The sequence below is a fragment of the Humulus lupulus genome, chromosome 8 (genome assembly GCF_963169125.1).
Source record: "Humulus lupulus chromosome 8, drHumLupu1.1, whole genome shotgun sequence".
Classification (NCBI taxonomy): Eukaryota; Viridiplantae; Streptophyta; class Magnoliopsida; order Rosales; family Cannabaceae; genus Humulus; species Humulus lupulus.
Window position 1 is genome coordinate 5,247,679 of NC_084800.1, and position 18,039 is coordinate 5,265,717.

At 34.8% G+C, this 18,039-nt stretch overlaps 1 protein-coding gene and 1 pseudogene across 2 annotated transcripts; both read right to left on the reverse strand.

Annotated features, from left to right (window-relative positions):
• Positions 1-3,450, reverse strand: LOC133794272 (cysteine-rich receptor-like protein kinase 10). 2 transcript variants are annotated; one of them, XM_062231478.1, is made up of 6 exons: positions 2,291-2,466; positions 2,002-2,133; positions 1,422-1,687; positions 1,043-1,280; positions 659-809; positions 1-578 (listed from the first exon to the last, which is right to left on the reverse strand). In XM_062231478.1, exons 2-6 carry the CDS (start codon positions 2,043-2,045, stop codon positions 252-254), a joined length of 1,026 nt encoding a protein of 341 aa, XP_062087462.1. In that variant the 5' UTR covers positions 2,046-2,133; positions 2,291-2,466; the 3' UTR covers positions 1-251. The 2 variants fall into 2 exon arrangements, with proteins under 2 accessions (XP_062087462.1, XP_062087460.1); XM_062231476.1 differs by lacking the exon at positions 1,422-1,687 and having other exon boundaries at positions 2,291-3,450.
• Positions 3,451-5,103: 1,653 nt separating this feature from the next.
• LOC133794271 (cysteine-rich receptor-like protein kinase 26) lies at positions 5,104-8,478 on the reverse strand (annotated as a pseudogene).
• Positions 8,479-18,039: the final 9,561 nt, after the last annotated feature.

The window sequence follows — 18,039 nt, forward strand, 5'->3', positions numbered from 1 at the left end:
CATCACTTTTTATGAGTAAACATTTACATTAATGAATATTCTCCTTAAAAAAACATTTACATCAATTAAATAGTTTAATTAGCCTGTTAAAATGTTATTGGTTGAACAATAAATATGAGACAGAAATTGTGGTTCTAGACCGAGAAAATGATACAAACTTAGAGGAATAATGATAACAAAGACCATGCATGTTGTAACTTTAAGTTAATTATATAAATATATATATATATATATATTTATTCAACAACACACTAACGAGGGAAAAGTTCACTGATTGATGCTTCATTTATAGACGCACTCTCAGGCTGATTTATTCTTGAATTGAAATCTGATGGTAATGACATATCTGATCCCGTGTTGCTATACATAAAGAAAGCTGGTTTTGACGGTAATGGGAGAGAAACAGAGCTGCTATTTAACATGAGAGCAACAGTATTCATGATTGGTCTGTTAACTAAATTTTCCTGTACACACAATAGTCCTATGTGAATACACCTCATTATTTCACTTGCTGACCCAACTTTCATCAATGGATCTACTATATTTGTAGCATTTTTTTTCCTCCAATGTTTCCATGTCTGCAACAATAATGATATTAATTTTAAAGTTCTTTCATTAATATATATAGTACTCTTAATTCTTAGTAAATTATACTTACATAGCTTAGAAAGTCTTCTGTTTCTTCTCCTTGATAGAAACAATTTGTTTTCTGTCCGCTTATTATTTCTAAAAGTAATACACCAAAACTAAATACATCGGATTTGACAGAATATTGTCCATACATAGCATATTCTGGAGCCATATATCCACTGCAAATACAATAAATTAAAAATTAATATTGGTATTTATTCGACATGGAAATCATCTAAAAGATCTATAATTGTGCTATTACTAGTTGCATCAAACTTTATTAAGATGTGGAAGTTGATAATAATTATGCCAAACAAATAATTATTAGAAAGGAAACTAATATTATAAGATGGCATTATTAGTCGAAGAACAATAAGTAGCCTTGTTAGTTTTAGATATTATGTTTACTTACTATGTTCCAACTATTCGACTGGTACTTTTTTGAGTTCGATCAACAACAAAAAGTCTCGCGGTTCCAAAATCTGATATCTTAGGATGCATTTCATCATCTAAAAGAATGTTACTAGCTTTGAGATCTCGATGGATAATTCTCAAACGAGCATCTTCATGAAGGTAAAGGAGTCCTCGAACCACACCTTTTATTATTTTGTAACGACTATCCCAATCCAAATTTGCACGCTTCCTTGGATCTGCATATTCATATACACAAGTATGATTTTTTCAAGGATAAATATATAAATAAAGTGCATATTAATCAATATGTGTTTATTTTCTATGATTATTAATTATGCTTTGAATCATAATTATCATAGGAATTAATGCAATTGTACCAAATATGAAATGATCTAGACTTCCATTTTGGACAAACTCATAGATAAGAAGTCTTTCACTTCCTTCCAAGCTGAAACCAAGAAGCCTAACAAGATTGCGGTGTTGAAGCTTGGCAACTAACATGACCTCATTCTTGAATTCGAGATCACCTTGGGCTGCTCCTCTAGACAAAATATTATCTCTCATATTAACATTATTAATGTTCAACAAAGTCTTCAAGTTCTCCCCCAAATTCATCTTAATTTTCAACAGGGCATGCATATATCTGCATATTTTGCAATTAATTTTAAATTCAGTTTGTCAAAATAAAAAATCAGGCCACTCTAGATTACCAAATTTTAATCACGTCCCTAGGAAAACAAAATCAAATTAACCAAAGTTAAATACTTTATAAAATATCAAATACTAAATTTATGCCGGATTCATTTTAAAAACTACTACAGGCTTTTTAGTAAAAGAAATGGACCATGATTCTCTTAATACCACTCCGGTTATAAATTAATTTTTGGCTTTAAGATAAGAAAAGAATAGCTTTGAACACGTGAAAATATATAAATATTGGTCTGATCAAATACTTACTTTGAGCCATTTTCTTTTCCCTCCTCAGTCTTAAACACACGCATGTGTTTGCGAAGATGATTAGACCCAGAAACACAACAGTAGTCACAGTAACAATAATGATTGTTCTCGCTGGTGTGTTACTCTTCGTTCCTGCAAGAGAAATTCAAAAATTGATGACACCTGAGTTTTATAAAGTAAGTAGTCTCACAAAGAAAACATATGCTACGAACTTAATAAAATGACAATAAAAATGTTATACATAAACAAAGTTAAGAGAAAATAATTATATATGTGCTCCTTTGTGTACCGGCGTTTTTCGGTGGCGGAGGAGGAGATCTTGTTGGTGGTAGTGTCGGTATGGATGGTGGCGGAGCATCAGCGGCCGTAGAATTAGAGAAAAGGTAATCCTCATATCTAAATTTACAACTGCTGCCGAGGTGTACTTGTGCCCCTATTTTCCCATTACAACATCCCGGAATGATCCCAAATGCTGTATCCAAACAATTGTTGCAGTCCATCTGGGACAGGTCAGGTGTGCACTGCACAAGTCCATATATGGTTTTAAACCCTGGAGCTGTTACATTATCTACAGAAAATTTTCGAAGAGAACCACCAGTCATAGCTCGGCTTTTCAAATTATCATACAAGCTCCTAAGAGCTTGGAAATATGCCTCCACAGTACCGGAATCGGATGACACGTTTTGGGTGTTAGAGAGAATAAGTGGTGGATTAGTTTCCATGACTCCAAAGTAGGAGCGATCAGAGTAGCGCAACATACAATTGTCGTACCATGCGACTGCCTCCTTCTGATTGGGGCAGCGCTCTTGGAGAAGATGTGTGGACTCATTAAGACAGCTCTGGCATACGTTGGGCATGATATCTCCGCGGCATAGTCCAATTGCGTAAACTTGATTGGGTGAGTTGCCGTAAGAGAGATTGTAAAAGCCAAAGCCGTTGTCGTTTTGGGAGCTTGGAAGAGTTGAGAGGAGGTAATTGAGGTTGTCATGGTAGGTACTGTTAAGGGTGTAGTTACCTTTGTCATCAACACAAGCGGGGCTCTGAGCTGTGGCTTGTTGAGCGACGAGAATAATGAAGATGTAACAAAGGAGGGGAAAAACTACTGATGTCGCCATCGCCATCGATCGTGGTATATAGCTAGAGATATGATCTAGTACTCAATATTGTGATTTTATTAAGGTAAGGGCCTAAAAAATTACAAGCTTTATCTCTTCATATAGTTTTACGTATATGGAATTTTTTAAAGTACGGATTTACTTGAACTTTATTTAAATGTAAAATTCCCATAATTTAGTTAAAAGTTCAACAAGAATATTATTCTTGTATTTTAATGAAGTTCTACTTGCATAGCTTAAAAGAACAAAGAATTGTTATTCGTACGCGTTCCACGCCGAAAACAATTGTCTTTCTGTTAGACTTCTATTAAAAGTAACACACCAAGACTACTAATGAATTCGATCCATACCATTAAGTCCAACAGAGGACCACTTAATTCAACATAAATATTGTATAATCACTATGGGGATACATAGAACAGACTTATATCAACGTGTGAAACACGGGACATTTATGGACCAAGTTGATTAGCAGAGCCCAATAATGCAGGATATTATAAATGAGTTGGACAAAGAAGAGAGAAAAATCAGTACCCTTACCAATATATTGTGAAATAATGCACAATAATGCAGATAATGCTGACTTTTCTCTTCTCTTTATTGACTGCAAGTGAGGCACGTTATCTTTTTTTGTTTACAATAATGCAGAGTTTTGTGTGTATATTTTTCTGCCAAATTATTACAAATAAGTATTATATCACTAATAACACCGCGCTACGCGCGAGCCAGACAGGCTTTTATTCATAATAATAGCATTAATTAATAACTGGAGCACTAATACTGATATTTTTCTACCTTTCCTTTGTCTCTTTGAGCAATTCAAATATAATAATATATAATAGCTAGTCCTCTAGCTTTTCAACTTGCATGGTCCATACGCTCATATATAGCAAGTTAATTTGGAGGTTTTTCGAAGTCAATGTAAATTAAAGTCCTGCGTTCACGTTGGTATAAGTATTGTATAGTGCTTGACCAATTGATCGATCTTGAACCAAACGCATGGAAAATCAATTTTGGTCAAGTTTGGAAGATTTTTCGAGTTAGGATTATTTCCATTTATTGTACAATACTGAGTGATCTCTAATTAAGAATGAATGGTGTGGATCGAATTGAGTGAGCTTGTTTCGTACGTTGGTTTAGTTCTCACGAGTACACCAAGTCTCTGATAATATAATAATTAGTAGCTTTGACGTGTTTCTTTCAATAAAAGTCATCAGAAAGAAAAGTCCATTTATAAGTATGAAAGGGAATGTAAAATGAAAAAGTTTGGAGGCACTTGTCTTATAAAACATAGTGTATCACATTATTAATTGGACCATATCTCTAGCAATATCCCAGCCACCGCGATTGATGGAGACGATGAAATCACTATTGTTTTTTTCTTTCGATATATACTTTGTTCATTTTCATATCATCGTCGCTCAACAAGCCACAGCCCGGGACTATTATTGTTTTAACAACAAAAGGTAACTACACCCTTAACAGCACCTACCATGATAATCTCAATCACCCCCTCTCCACCCTTCCCATACCCCAAAATGACAATGGCAACTAATACTCCAAATGCATATTTTAATTTTTTTTTTAAATATATATATTTGATTATGACATGTACATATTTCAAATAAAAATATAGATTAATGTATAATTATATTATAAAAGTATTAAATAATTAATCAATTTTTTTTTGTTAAAATATATGTGTAACTTATATATTTATTAGATATATTAAAAATATTGTTTAAATTAGATATATACATAATAGCAATGTCCAAGCATATTTGCCTAAAAGATTCTGATCGATGCAGGATTCCACAGTTATTTATGATATATGATCTTCGGCATGAGTAAATTAAAATAAGACAGTTATAAGTTGTACTCTTTATTAGAAGCCTTAATCTTATGTTGCAATAATTATAGATACACCATTAGTTGCAATAACTGTTACAAAAATAGAAAAACATATGATGTTCCAAACAATTTTATTTTCAAATTTTCACTATACTTCATAAAAAAGAATTACAAGAAAAAAAAAATGTAGTGAACATTTAAGCTCGTACAACCATTCTCATAATATATGTATACATGTATTATCGTTATATTGAGGGTAGAGTTCAGTAATTAAAGTGTCAAAAGAAATTTTTAATAGACTCATCAATTTTTGAATGATTTGCTCATTCAGTTACAGAACTAGAAATGACATCGGATGGCAGTGGCATTTCTGATCCACTGTTAGTATGCATAAAGAAAGCTGGCTCTGAGGGCACTGGCAGAGAAAGAGAGTTACTGTTTAGCATAAGAACAATAGCCTTCATCGTTGGTCTGTCTGTTACATTTTCTTGGACACATAATAATCCAATGTGGATGCATCTTATTATTTCAGATCCCGACCCAACTCCCATAAGTGGATCTGTTATATTTAAAGCATTTCCTTCTCTCCAATTTCTCCATGCCTGTAGCAATAATAAACAAAAGTTAAAACTTTTTTTCAGAAAAATAACTAAGGGTTACTCTTGAGTCGCAGTAAACATGTACTTACATAATTTATAAGATCTTCCGTATGCTCTCCTTGGCGAATATAATTGTTTTTCTGTCCACTTATTATTTCTAAAAGTAATACACCAAAACTATATATATCAGATTTGACTGAAAATTGTCCATACAAGATGTATTCTGGAGCCATATATCCACTGTAAATACAACAAAACATTAATATAATTAGTGTTTATTAATAATTATGATTATTATTTTAATTACGTCAAAATATTGATTTTTGGAAGCTGGCTATACAATTAAAATGACTAGAAGGAAACTAATTTTAAACAAAGATAGCATGATTATAGATATATACTTACTATGTTCCTACTACACGACTTGTATTGCCTTGAGTTTGGTCAATAACAAAAAGCTTTGCAGTTCCAAAATCTGAAATTTTAGGATTCATTTTTTCATCTAACAAGATATTACTTGTTTTGAGATCTCGATGGATAATTCTCAAACGAGAATCTTCATGAAGATAAAGGAGTCCTCGAGCCATGCCTCCTATTATTTTGTAACGACTATTCCAATCCAAATTTGCACGCTTTCTTGGATCTACATATTCATAAATACAAGTACATGATTTTAACAACGATAAAACCACAAAATGAAGCATCTTACAAAACAAAAGTGAGGAATATGCAACCGTACCAAATATGAAATTATCAAGACTTGCGTTTTGAACAAACTCATAGATAAGGAGCTTTTCACTTCCTTCCAAGCTGAAACCGAGGAGTCTAACAAGATTACGATGTTGAAGCTTTGCAATTAGCATTACCTCATTTTTAAATTCAATATCACCTTGGGCTGATCCCATAGACAATCTTTTCACTGCTATATCTTGTCCATATTAGAGAGCCTACCCTGAAACATATCAAAAAAGATAAAGAATCATACAAATGAATTGGACATAGAAAATTTATGTCAAATAGATGATGTATAATTTAATACTTGCAAATTGCCTTACCTTGTAAACGGCACCAAATCCACCCTCTCCAATCTTATTTCCTTCAGAAAAATTATCCGTAGCAAGTTTGATAGTCTCAAAACTGTATTGCAAGGATTCTTCGCTTTCAATTTCGTCCACAGGTTCGTCTGTGGGGTGATTGTCTGGAACAACCAAGCCAGAAAATTCCATTTCTATAAACCATCACTTTATAGTATGTACGTAATGATTGCAAGTTTTAAAAAATATAATACATAATATTATATTTGACTCTAGTAGGGCATATATCTATTTGGCACCTCATTTTAAATTCAGTTTTTCAAAATAAAAAATCAGGCCACACTAGATTACCAAATTTTAATCACGTGCCTAGGAAAAAAGAGTCAAATTAACTAAGGTCAAGTTAAATACTTTATAAAATGTCTAATACTAAATTTATCCCGGATTAATTTTAAAAACTACTATATATATTTCTTTTTGAATAAAAGAAATTGACCATGATTCTTTAATGCCTCTCTTCGGTTATAAATTAATTTTTGGTTTTAAGATAAGAAAAGAATAGCTTTGAAAACATGAAGATATGTAAATATTGGTCTGGTCAAATACTTACTTTGAGCTATTTTCTTTTTCCTCCTCAGTCTTAAACACACACATGTGGTTGCGAAGATGATTAGACCCAGAAAAACAACAGTAGACACAGCAACAATAGCGATTGTTCTCGCTGGTGTGTTACTCTTCGTTTCTGCAAAATTCAAAAATTGACGACACATGAGTTTTATAAAGTAAGTAGTCTCACAAAGAAAACATATTCTACGTAAATAAGATGACAATAAAAATGTTACACATAAACAAAGTTAAGAGTAAATAATTATATATGTGCTCCTTTGTGTACCGGCGTTTTTCGGTGGCGGAGGAGGAGATTTCGTTGGTGGTAGTGTCGGTATGGATGGTGGCGGAGCGTCAGCGGCCGTAGAATTATAGAAAAGGTAATCCTCATATCTAATTATACAACTGCTGCCGAGGTGTACTTGTGCCCCTATTTTCCCATTACAACATCCCGGAATGATCCCAAATGCTGTATCCAAACAATTGTTGCAGTCCATCTGGGACAGGTCAGGTGTGCACTGCACAAGTCCATATATGGTTTTAAACGCTGGAGCTGTAACATTATCAACAGAAAATTTTCGAAGAGAACCACCAGTCATAGCTCGGTTTTTCAAATCATCTAATAAGCTCCTAAGAGCTTGGGAATATGCCTCCACAGTACCGGAATCGGATGACACGTTTTGGGTGTTACGGAGAATAAGCTGTGGACTAGTTTCCATGACTCCAAAGTAGGAGCGATCAGAGTAGCGCAACATACAATTGTCGTACCATGCCAGTGCCTCCTTCTGATTGGGGCAGCGCTCTCGGAGAAGATGTGTGGACTCGTTAAGACAGCTCTGGCAGGCGTTGGGCATGATATCTCCGCGGCATAGTCCAATTGCGTAAACTTGATTGGGTGAGTTGCCGTAAGAGAGATTGTAAAAGCCGTAGCCGTTGTCGTTTTGGGAGCTTGGAAGAGTTGAGAGGAGGTGATTGAGGTTGTCATGGTAGGTACTGTTAAGGGTGTAGTTACCTTTGTCATCAACACAAGCGGTTCTCTGAGCTGTGGCTTGTTGAGCGACGAGAATAATGAAGATGTAACAAAGGAGGGGAAAAACTACTGATGTCGCCATCGCCATCAATCGTGGTATATAGCTAGAGATATGGTCTAGTACTCAATATTGTGATTTAAGTAGTTACCTTTTTCGTTTTGGCAATTGTTGTTTAGAAAGATTTGCTGGGCTGTGGTTTGAAGAGCTAGGAGAAAGAAGGAAAAACTAGTGATGATGTCGCCCTCGCCATCAATCGCAGTTGCCGTTGATGTAGCCAGAGATATGGTCTATTTAATATTGTGATATTATGTTTTATTAGGAAAGATCCTATTCGACGTACTAATAATGAAATTGATCAACTTTTTGACTTTATGAATTTAATATAGCTGTGTATTTTCTTTTTTTTTTCTTGGCGTGCTATAGTTTACCTCATCTTTGACTAATACAATAAATTGAATCGTTAATAATAAAAGATTGAAAAAACCATAGATTGGAACAGGAGTAGTAAACGACAAACATTGTGCACTTTTGATAGATAAAAATGAAAAAGAGATAATTAAGAAAGAATAATGGTAGAGATTTGATTTATTTTAATAGTTCCATTAACTAATCTTTCAGGTTGGTTCACTTTAATATAAAAACGAGGCAATGGACGTCGTAAAATAATATATGGTCTGAGTGTGTTTCTTTGCACTGCCACGGTACTCATTTTCATCAGTTTGTAAAATATATAATACAAAAGTTTTCTGTATTGACTTGGTCGTCTGTAAAATGAAACACGAATTGGCCTATTGGTTTCATCATATTAGAGAAATCTGAGGTATAGAATTAGAGCCAGTACGCGTTCAATGACGAAAAGTCAAACATCAACAAAAGTGCCATGTGATACTATATATATAAGATGGAAAAGACTGACACGCGCTAACCATACATATGTGGGGTGTTTGGCATTATAATTCTGGAAACAATCACATATATAATTTATTATTAGAAAATTACCTGGTTGACCAAGCTCATCACTTAATTTAACTCTGAAAATCTAAAATAAAAATAAAAATAAAACATAACCTCTTTATTTTTTTTTTTTTTTAACATAACCTCTTTATTTTAAATAGTAAAGAATATCCCTTCTCCTTGCTCTGTTCTCAGCTCAAGGGCTGGTGCTATGGCGAAGACAAGGGTTAAGGTGCAGGGGAAGCCTAAATCGACTTAGAAGAAGAGGAAAAAACGTGGTCCTGTCTCCACATCTGATGTTCAAAAAACGAAATCCATCGCTGCAATTCTTGGAATTGAACCAATTCATTTCTCTGATGAAGAAACTGGCATTGAGGAGAATGAAGTTGAGCGGGAGATAGACATTGATGATCTACAGAAGGAAGGTGTTGCTCCACTCTCTCCCAGATCGACTCTGAGAGATCTTCAGCAGCAGCAGGAGATACGAGAGGTTTTTTCAAATTTCTTGGCTGCTTCAACGAAGTGTTCACGGGAGGTTAATCAAGGTAAGTCTCCGACCCCACCCATTCTGAGATCTGGAAAAATTGTTCAGGATCTAAATCCTAAATTTGCTGGTACTGATTCGGGTGGTAAGAAACTGAATGGGAATGGTAAGGGGATCAAAATTACTATGGATGATATTGAGGATGAAGTGACTTTTTGGAATTCTTCCATAGTGTGTTATGTTTTGGGAGCAAATCCACCTCTAGCTGTCATAGATGGTTTTGTTCGCCGAATATGGAAGAACAAGGGAGTTGATAAAGTGGGTGTACTGACTCATGGGGTTTTCATAGTTCGCTTTTTATCCATAACTGAGAGAGATGATGTTCTTAATGGTGGATTTTACTTCTTTGATAAGAAGCCTTTGATTATGAAGCCGTGGGACTCTGTTACAGACTTTAAGAAAGAAGACATTAGAAGAGTGCCCACATGGATTCACCTAAATGACTTGGAGCTGAAGTACTAGGGAGAAAGATCTCTCTTCAAGATTGTGAGTCAAATAGGAAAGCCCCTAATGGTGGATCCTATTACCAGGGACAGAGATAAGCTAAGTTTTCCCAAGGGTGTTAATAGAGGTCTCAATTTCACAAGATTTTCCTGAGTATATATACTTTGAGAATGAGTTAGACATTGAAGTTTCAGTAGCTGTTTCGTATGAATGGAAGCCTATAGTGTGTGCTCATTGTAAAGGAATGGGGCATGTTACTAAAGATTGCAAGAAGAGTGTAGGCAAGAAACAAGAATGGGTAGTCAAACAAGTTCCTAAGCAGTCAGCATCTACAACTGAGCAGGGTATAACAATTGATAGTGAGGGCTTTCAAGCAGTTTTAAAGAACAGATGGACTAAGGATAAAGCAAAGAAGTGCCCAGCTGTACCCCTCATTACAACTGTTAGTAATACTTTCCAAGCGTTAGTTAGTGAGGAAGGGGAGAGTTCCGTGGGGTTGGTAGATGAGGAGATTAAAGGAGGAGGGGGAGTACCTCCTCTTTCAAATGGATAGGATATTGAGTTGGAATGTCAGGGGGATCAACAGCCAGCATAAGCAATCAGCAGTTAAAAATTTAATTTGTTCCAGGCGGCTTGGTTTGGTGGGTCTCCTTGAAACGAAGGTTAAGGCTGCTAATTTAGGAGCTCTTTATCTTCGGGTGTTCTCCGGTTGGTGCTTTACTTCGAATAATGAGTGGCATGAGAATGGCCGTATTGTAGTTAGCTGGAATCCATTCATGTTTACTGTAGATATTTTACAGTGTTCTAGTCAGATGATTCATTTACATGTCAGTTCAACCTCTACTAAGGACAACTTTCATGTTACTTTTGTCTATGGTATGAATGATGAGGGAGGAAGGAGCATATTGTGGAAGGAATTACAGGATCTGGCCATGACTTCTCCTTGGATCGTTTTGGGTGATTTTAATGACATTTTATCTAAGGAGGAAAGGATTGGTGCTCGGGTTAAGTATAAATCTTCTCAAGCTTTACAGAGATGCATTGCGGCTTGCTATTTAGAGGATATAAAGTATAGTGGGAACTTGTATACTTGGAGCAATAAACAAAAGGGTCAAGATAGAATTTATTCGAAATTAGACCGAATTTTGGCCAATCAACAGTGGTTGGACGCTTTCCCTGTAGCGGAGGTTCATTTTTTGAATGAGGGAATTTTTTATCACTCTCCAGCTATCTTAACAGTGTACCCTGATCTGATTTCAGGTAGGAAACCTTTCAAGTATTTTCGAATGTGGAAGTCTTTTTCTGGTTATCAAAATCTGGTTCATGCTGATTAGAGTAGGCCTATTGATGGCACGATGATGTATAGGGCAGTTCAGAAGCTCAAGCGTCTTAAGGACACATTATGGACAATTAATAAACAAGGTTTTTCAGATATTCATGTTGCAGAGATGGCAGCTTTCCAATCTCTTACTGACTGTCAAACCAGGCTGAGTAAGGACCCCCTCAATACAGATTTAATGCAGATGGAAAGTGAAGCTCGGCATAAGTATTCTAACATACACAGGTCTTATTGTTCTTTTTTGTATCAAAAAGCTAAGATCAAATGGAGTCAAGAAGGAGATTCTAACACTGCTTTTTTCATGCAAGCATAAGAGAGAGGAGTAGGCAGAATAGAATCTATTCTATAACTTCAGAATCTGGAGATTGGCTTGATAAACCTGATCAAGTTTCGGCTGCCTTTTTAGAGTATTATCAGAATTTACTAGGCAGCAAGTTGGTGATGAGGACAAAGGTAATTAAAAAGGTGGTTCAGCACGGTGCTATTCTCTCGACTGAACAAGCTAATGCTCTTCTCGTGCCTTATAGTAAAGAGGAAGTGAAGAAAGTTGTTTGGGAAATTCCTGGTACAAAGGCCCCGGGCCCGGATGGATTTGGTAGTTATTTTTTTCAAGATAACTGGGATTTGGTTGGATCTGAAATAAGTGATGCTATCTTGTCATTTCTGCATTCTGGGAAAATTTTAAAGGAATTAAACAGTACCATTCTGACTCTAATTCCGAAAAGTAGCTGTCCAAAATTTGTGAGTGATTTTCGGCCTATTGCTTGCTGCAATGTTCTGTTTAAGGTGGCCACAAAGATGATTTGTTCTAGATTGAGCACTATTTTGCCTATGATTATTGCTCAGAATCAAGGAGGCTTTGTCAAAGGGAGGTTCATTGCGCATAATATTATGATCTGTCAAGATCTTGTTTGTCATTATGGGAGGAGGAATGGTAAGCCGAAATGTATGATTAAGTTAGACTTGAGGAAAGCCTATGATACGATTGAATGGGACTTTATTGAATAAATGCTTGAAGCATTTAATTTTCCAAATCATTTCATTCAACTGGTTATGCAGTGTGTTAGAACACCGAAATTTTCTATCATGTTCAATGGGACCATACATGGCTTTTTTGGCTCCAAGAGGGGGCTGCGGCAGGGAGATCCCTTATCTCCTTTATTGTTTGTGTTGGGAATGGAATACCTCACCAGAATTTTGCATAGAGTTGGAAGAAAGCAAGACTTTAAATTCCATCACAAATCTGAAGGGCTGCAACTTAATCATCTCAGTTTTGCTGATGATGTTTTACTATTTTGTCATGGTGATTTCAGATCCATATACTATTTGTTGCAAGGGCTTCAGTTATTTTCTAATACTTCAGGCCTTTTTCCAAATAAATCCAAGTCAGCCATATACTGTTGCGGTATGAATGAAGATGAGTTTCAGAGGGTTCTTGATGCTTCGGGCTACACCAGAAGTAATCTCCCTTTTAAATATCTTGGAGTGCCTATTTGTTCTCAGAGAATCTCAGCTAAAGATTGTCAAATCCTTCTTGATAAAATGCTAGCTAGGCTGAAATGTTGGAGTTCTAGACATATCTCTTTTGCTGGCCGTGTTATTTTGATCAACTCTGTTCTGCTTTCAATACATTCTTATTGGAATCAGATCATGATTCTTCCAGCTAGGATTTTGAAAGAGATTTCTGCTATGTGTAGAGCTTTTCTTTGGAGTGGGCAAGCTTCCATGGCAGGTTCGGGTCGAATAGCTTGGAAGGTTGTTTGTCAATCGAAGAAAGCTGGTGGGTTGGGTTTTAAAAACAGCATTGTTTGGAATATTGCAGCTATTGGAAAACATGTTTGGGTTGTTGCTGAGAAGAAGGATAACCTTTGGGTTAAATGGGTTCATCATGTCTACTTAAAGCAAGAAAATTGGTGGAATTATTCGGCTCCTGTTAACAGTAGTTGGTATTGGAGGAAAATTGCTGAAGTCAAAGGGAAATTTAGAAGTTTAATAGAAAGATTGCAAGTGCACAAAGAAGAGTATCAGATTAATACAGGTTATTCTTTTATTCATCCTCCTATTGATAAAGTGCATTGGAGTAAGGAGGTGTGGGGAAGATTGAATACTCCTAAGCACAGTTTTATATTTTGGCTGTCTATTCATAACAGATTAAATACCAAAGATAGACTTAAAAGACATGGAGTTATAGAGCATTCAGACTGTCTGTTTTGTGGTGAGGTTGAAGAATCATGTGACCATCTTTTTTCAATTGTCATTTCAGTTCATTTTGCTACCATCAGATATTACAGTGGCTGAAGTGGGAAACTAAGCTAACCACTTTGAGGAAAGTTGTTAGGTGGATTGAAAGAGCTTCTAATAGCAAATTTCAGAAGCAAGTGTTTTCGGCTGCTATAGCAGCTTTACTCTATCACATTTGGAAGGCCAGAAATGATATTTTGTGGCTTGGGAAGAGTACAACCTGAGTTAATTGTTCATAATACTAAAGTTAGTGTTAAAAATAGAATTTCGTATAGTTTACCAAAGAAAATTAGTCAAAATGATAGAGATTGGTTTGGGGCTTTGTAATGGGGCATTGTTTTTTATTTGTTTTCCCCTGTTTTGAGGTGTTATTGGAGTTTGTATGATTCTGTTAGAAGTAATGAATTTTCCTGATTTATCAAAAAAAAAAAAGAATATCCCTTCTCCTTTTTACTCATTTTTTTTTTTCAAAAATAATATTCCCACTTAAAATATATTAATATATTACGAAAATGAGTCTTACTGTTAGACATATAGGAAGAAAGAGAAGACCAAAACTGGGTGGTCCAAATCATTCTCCGATCCACATGCTAAATTGAAGAGTTGGAATAAAAATAGTAACTATCAGGTAAAAGGAAAAATCACATGAGAAATCCATACGTGACAGAACTTGTTTTAATTTTATTTTGAAATAAATAAATAAAAAATACTAAAACACAAAAATCCAAATATTTTATGATAATTAATATTCTTTATAATAATAATAATAAAGGGCAATTTGTGTCATAACTCATGATGATGTAGTTGTATTTGTTACACTTAATTATCTAAGCAAAAAATTTAGAGGCATAACTCACTACCTAGTTAATATTTTAGTGTGGCCGTTAACCATGTTTTCAAAACATGGGGCCGGACCAAATTAGATATAAAATTCAAGGGAATTTTGAAACATAATTGCGTTCAAAGTGCCTAAGTATCCCATAGAAAAAAGATCTAACAACTTGTCCTTGCATGTGAGCATTTTTTAATACCAATTTGTTACAAGAGAAAAGACCGATGATGAGAGAGCATGTGTCACACATATACAAGCAAATGAACAACTTTTGCCAAGATGTCACTTATGATTGATTCATCTTTTTCCCAAAAAAATGTAATTGGTTAGAAAAGAAATATGAGACAAGGAGAAACTAGAAGCTGCAGAGATGTTGTTGATTGTCGTTAACGCTTTATAATTTTCAAAACTCAAAAGGAATCAATTAAGGTAGCAGCCTATTAGAGTATAAACTATTTATAATGATTATTCCACTTGTTACTAATTAGTTTTAATATGAAACCGTGATTCACTACAACAAATAATAATTTTCATAATGCATGATTATAAGCTTTTTGAAAGAGTATTATAATAATTAAGAGTTTTCATAAATTGGGCTGCAAATTAAAAGTCTTTTTAAAGCCCAGTACGCATGCTTTAGTATTACAAGAAAAGTAGGCCCAATATAATATGTCCCAATAATGAAGGACTCTCTAGCTTCCTCTGCGTACTGAAATTTTGATGGGAATACTTCTAGAAATAGCGATAGCAATGGAAATTTGGTCTGTGGATGTGCTCAGGTGATTGGCTCCGGTGATGTGCTCCGATGACATGCTTAGGTGAATTGATCCAGCATTTTTACGATTGCTCCGACGAGTTTACGGTTGTTCTTCTAACTTTGACGATTACTCCGACGATTTTACGATTGCTCTCCACCGACTTTGATGATTGCCTCGACGATTTAACAATAGCTCCATCAATTCCCTTGGATTGCTACTACCTTTCTATAATTGTGAGTATGGAATCTCTCTTTATTTTTCTTTCTAAACACTCGTTAGTCTAACGTAGCCATAACCATACTTTTATTTTTGAGTTCCTTGTTTCAGCTTGGTTTATGGACTGAGAATGATAATGCTTTAGGGGACCGTTTGGTATGTAGAGTTCAAAATTTTCACTTTGTTGGGAAAGCTGAGCAAAGTCATCTGATTGTCTAGGAAGCTACATTACTGTGTTTGGTTGTGTACTGAAATCATGTCCTGATTTCTGGGAATATTAGTTTTCTGTGTTTGGTTTGTGCACTGGAATGTTACCTTGATTTTTAATGATATTTGCTTTTTATATGTTTTGTTAGACAAAATAATTAAATTTATAAAATTTGTACAAAATTAATAATAGATATAATAGTAAGATTAAATTTTATTTTTACAATATTATAAAATACATTATTTAATCTAATGATAACTTTTTATTTTTATAAAAGTCGTATTCCATGTTTATTTATATAAAGTTAGTTACTATAAACACTGATATTATACCGTTGATGATATAAGACTACACCCAAAGTATATATATATATTTATATATATATAAACAAAATAATAACTTGTGATATTCCATAACAACCTACCAAACGTCATTCATAAGGGTACTTTATAACATATAGTTCACCCAAACCATACATATAACAAAATGAATCACAAAATATTTCCTAGCTAGGCCGCCATTCATTTGGCAAAGTAGTTTCTAAAGCATGTGCAAGTATGATAAAGTGCTATACAAAAAGTGTCCTAGCTAACACACCATTCATTTCGCAAAGTAATTTGAAATGAATATGACAAAATGCTACACAAAAAATTTCATATACGTAGCCCACAGTCAGCTTGTTCAGAATCATTCTTGCAGCCCCAAAAGGAATTCAAGCTTGAATTCTTCATCTAAAGTGAAGAAGTAGTCAGTATTAGCTTGATTTTGGACAAGAATTCTTCCACAAGTAACTCGTTGTTCATTTGTTAGCCCATCAACCTTTTTAAGTTCATCAAAAACTGACATCCTTCTAGCAGCACCATCAGCCTCAAATTGAAAACAATTGTGGTAATCCCTGCTAACACAATTAAACAGCAAGCACAACTACAAACTAATGCTAAATGTTAGCAATAATAAAACTGATGCACAAGAACACAGTAAAGCCAATCAAATAGTCGAATGATAAAGTATTGCTACAGCAATTCTCTCAGCAAAACAGAAAAGAAAATAAAGCAAGAAACACAAACAGTTTTATACTGGTTCGGCCAAATGGTAGTTCCTACTTCCAGTTTCTCCCCTTTATTGATCTTGATACAATGTGTATACAACTCTTGATTACAGCAGCTCAATCTCTCAATGATCAAAACACCATGATCATGAACAAATACAAAAAATACTCTCGGGAAAACTTTTGCCTCTCAAATCACTTGAGAACAAGAAAAGTGATTCTTGTTCAGACTTTAATCTCCTTAGCTATGATTCAGTATGAATCAATCTCACTAACTCATAATACTCTATCCTCTAAAGAGTTCTAACCAACGGTTTAAATAGAGAGCAAAAGACTAAACTAACCCGAGACTATTAACTAACTTAACCACCTTAACTATATTAACATTAACTATCGTATAGTTAAGACTTCTTGATTCTTTTATGTGGATTACAAATACCACAAATTCCTCCTTAATCCACATAAAGAGAAATGTCTGATTGAGCTAGGGGAGAGTAATCGAAATCTTCAAACAGTTCCCATGTTCAGCAGGTTCAAACAATGTTGGAACTTGTTGACAGTTAATACCTTAGTACCAGCATCAGCAGGGTTATCTTCACTGGGAATTTTCTCAAGATTAACTTCACCTTCTTCAATCTTGTTTCGAATCCAAAAAAGTCTTATATCAATGTGTTTTGATCTTTCATGATACACTAGATTTCTGCTTAGGTGTATTGAAGACTGACTATCTGAATAGACTATAACTTTCCCTGAAAGCATCTTTATTTCATTCAGTATTCCTTTGAGCCACACTGCTTCTTTGAAAATCTCGGTTGTTGCCATGAATTCTGCTTCAGTAGTAGAGAGTGCAACAACTTGTTGCAGTTGAACCTTCCAACTAATGCAACTACCATTTAACTGAAAGCAGTAACTTGTAATTGATTTCCTAGTGTCTCGGTTTGAAGCATAATCAGCATCAACATACCCTTCTAGATGAGTCTTCGAGCCTGTTTTGTCAAATTTCAAACCAAGGTTACTTGTTTCCTTCAAGTACCTTAATAACCATTTAACACCCTTCCAATGTTCTTCTCCAGGATTTTCCATGTACCTGCTCAAAACACTGACAGCATAAGCTATGTCAGGTCTTGTACTAATCATAGAGTACATTACACTACCTATAGCTTCTGCATATGGAATCTTTTCCATGTTCTTCCTTTCATTATCAGTTTTAGGGGCTTG

Excerpts from the sequence above, each read along its gene's own strand:
- LOC133794272 (XM_062231476.1), bottom strand. The coding sequence starts at position 3,122 with ATGGCGATGGCGACATCAGTAGTTTTTCCCCTCCTTTGTTACATCTTC. Across the intron at positions 2,134-2,290 it reads TCCGCCACCGAAAAACGCCG|GAACGAAGAGTAACACACCA; the intron begins GTACACAAAGGA and ends TTTCTCTTGCAG. Across the intron at positions 579-658 it reads CAGAAGACTTTCTAAGCTAT|ACATGGAAACATTGGAGGAA; the intron begins GTAAGTATAATT and ends TTATTGTTGCAG.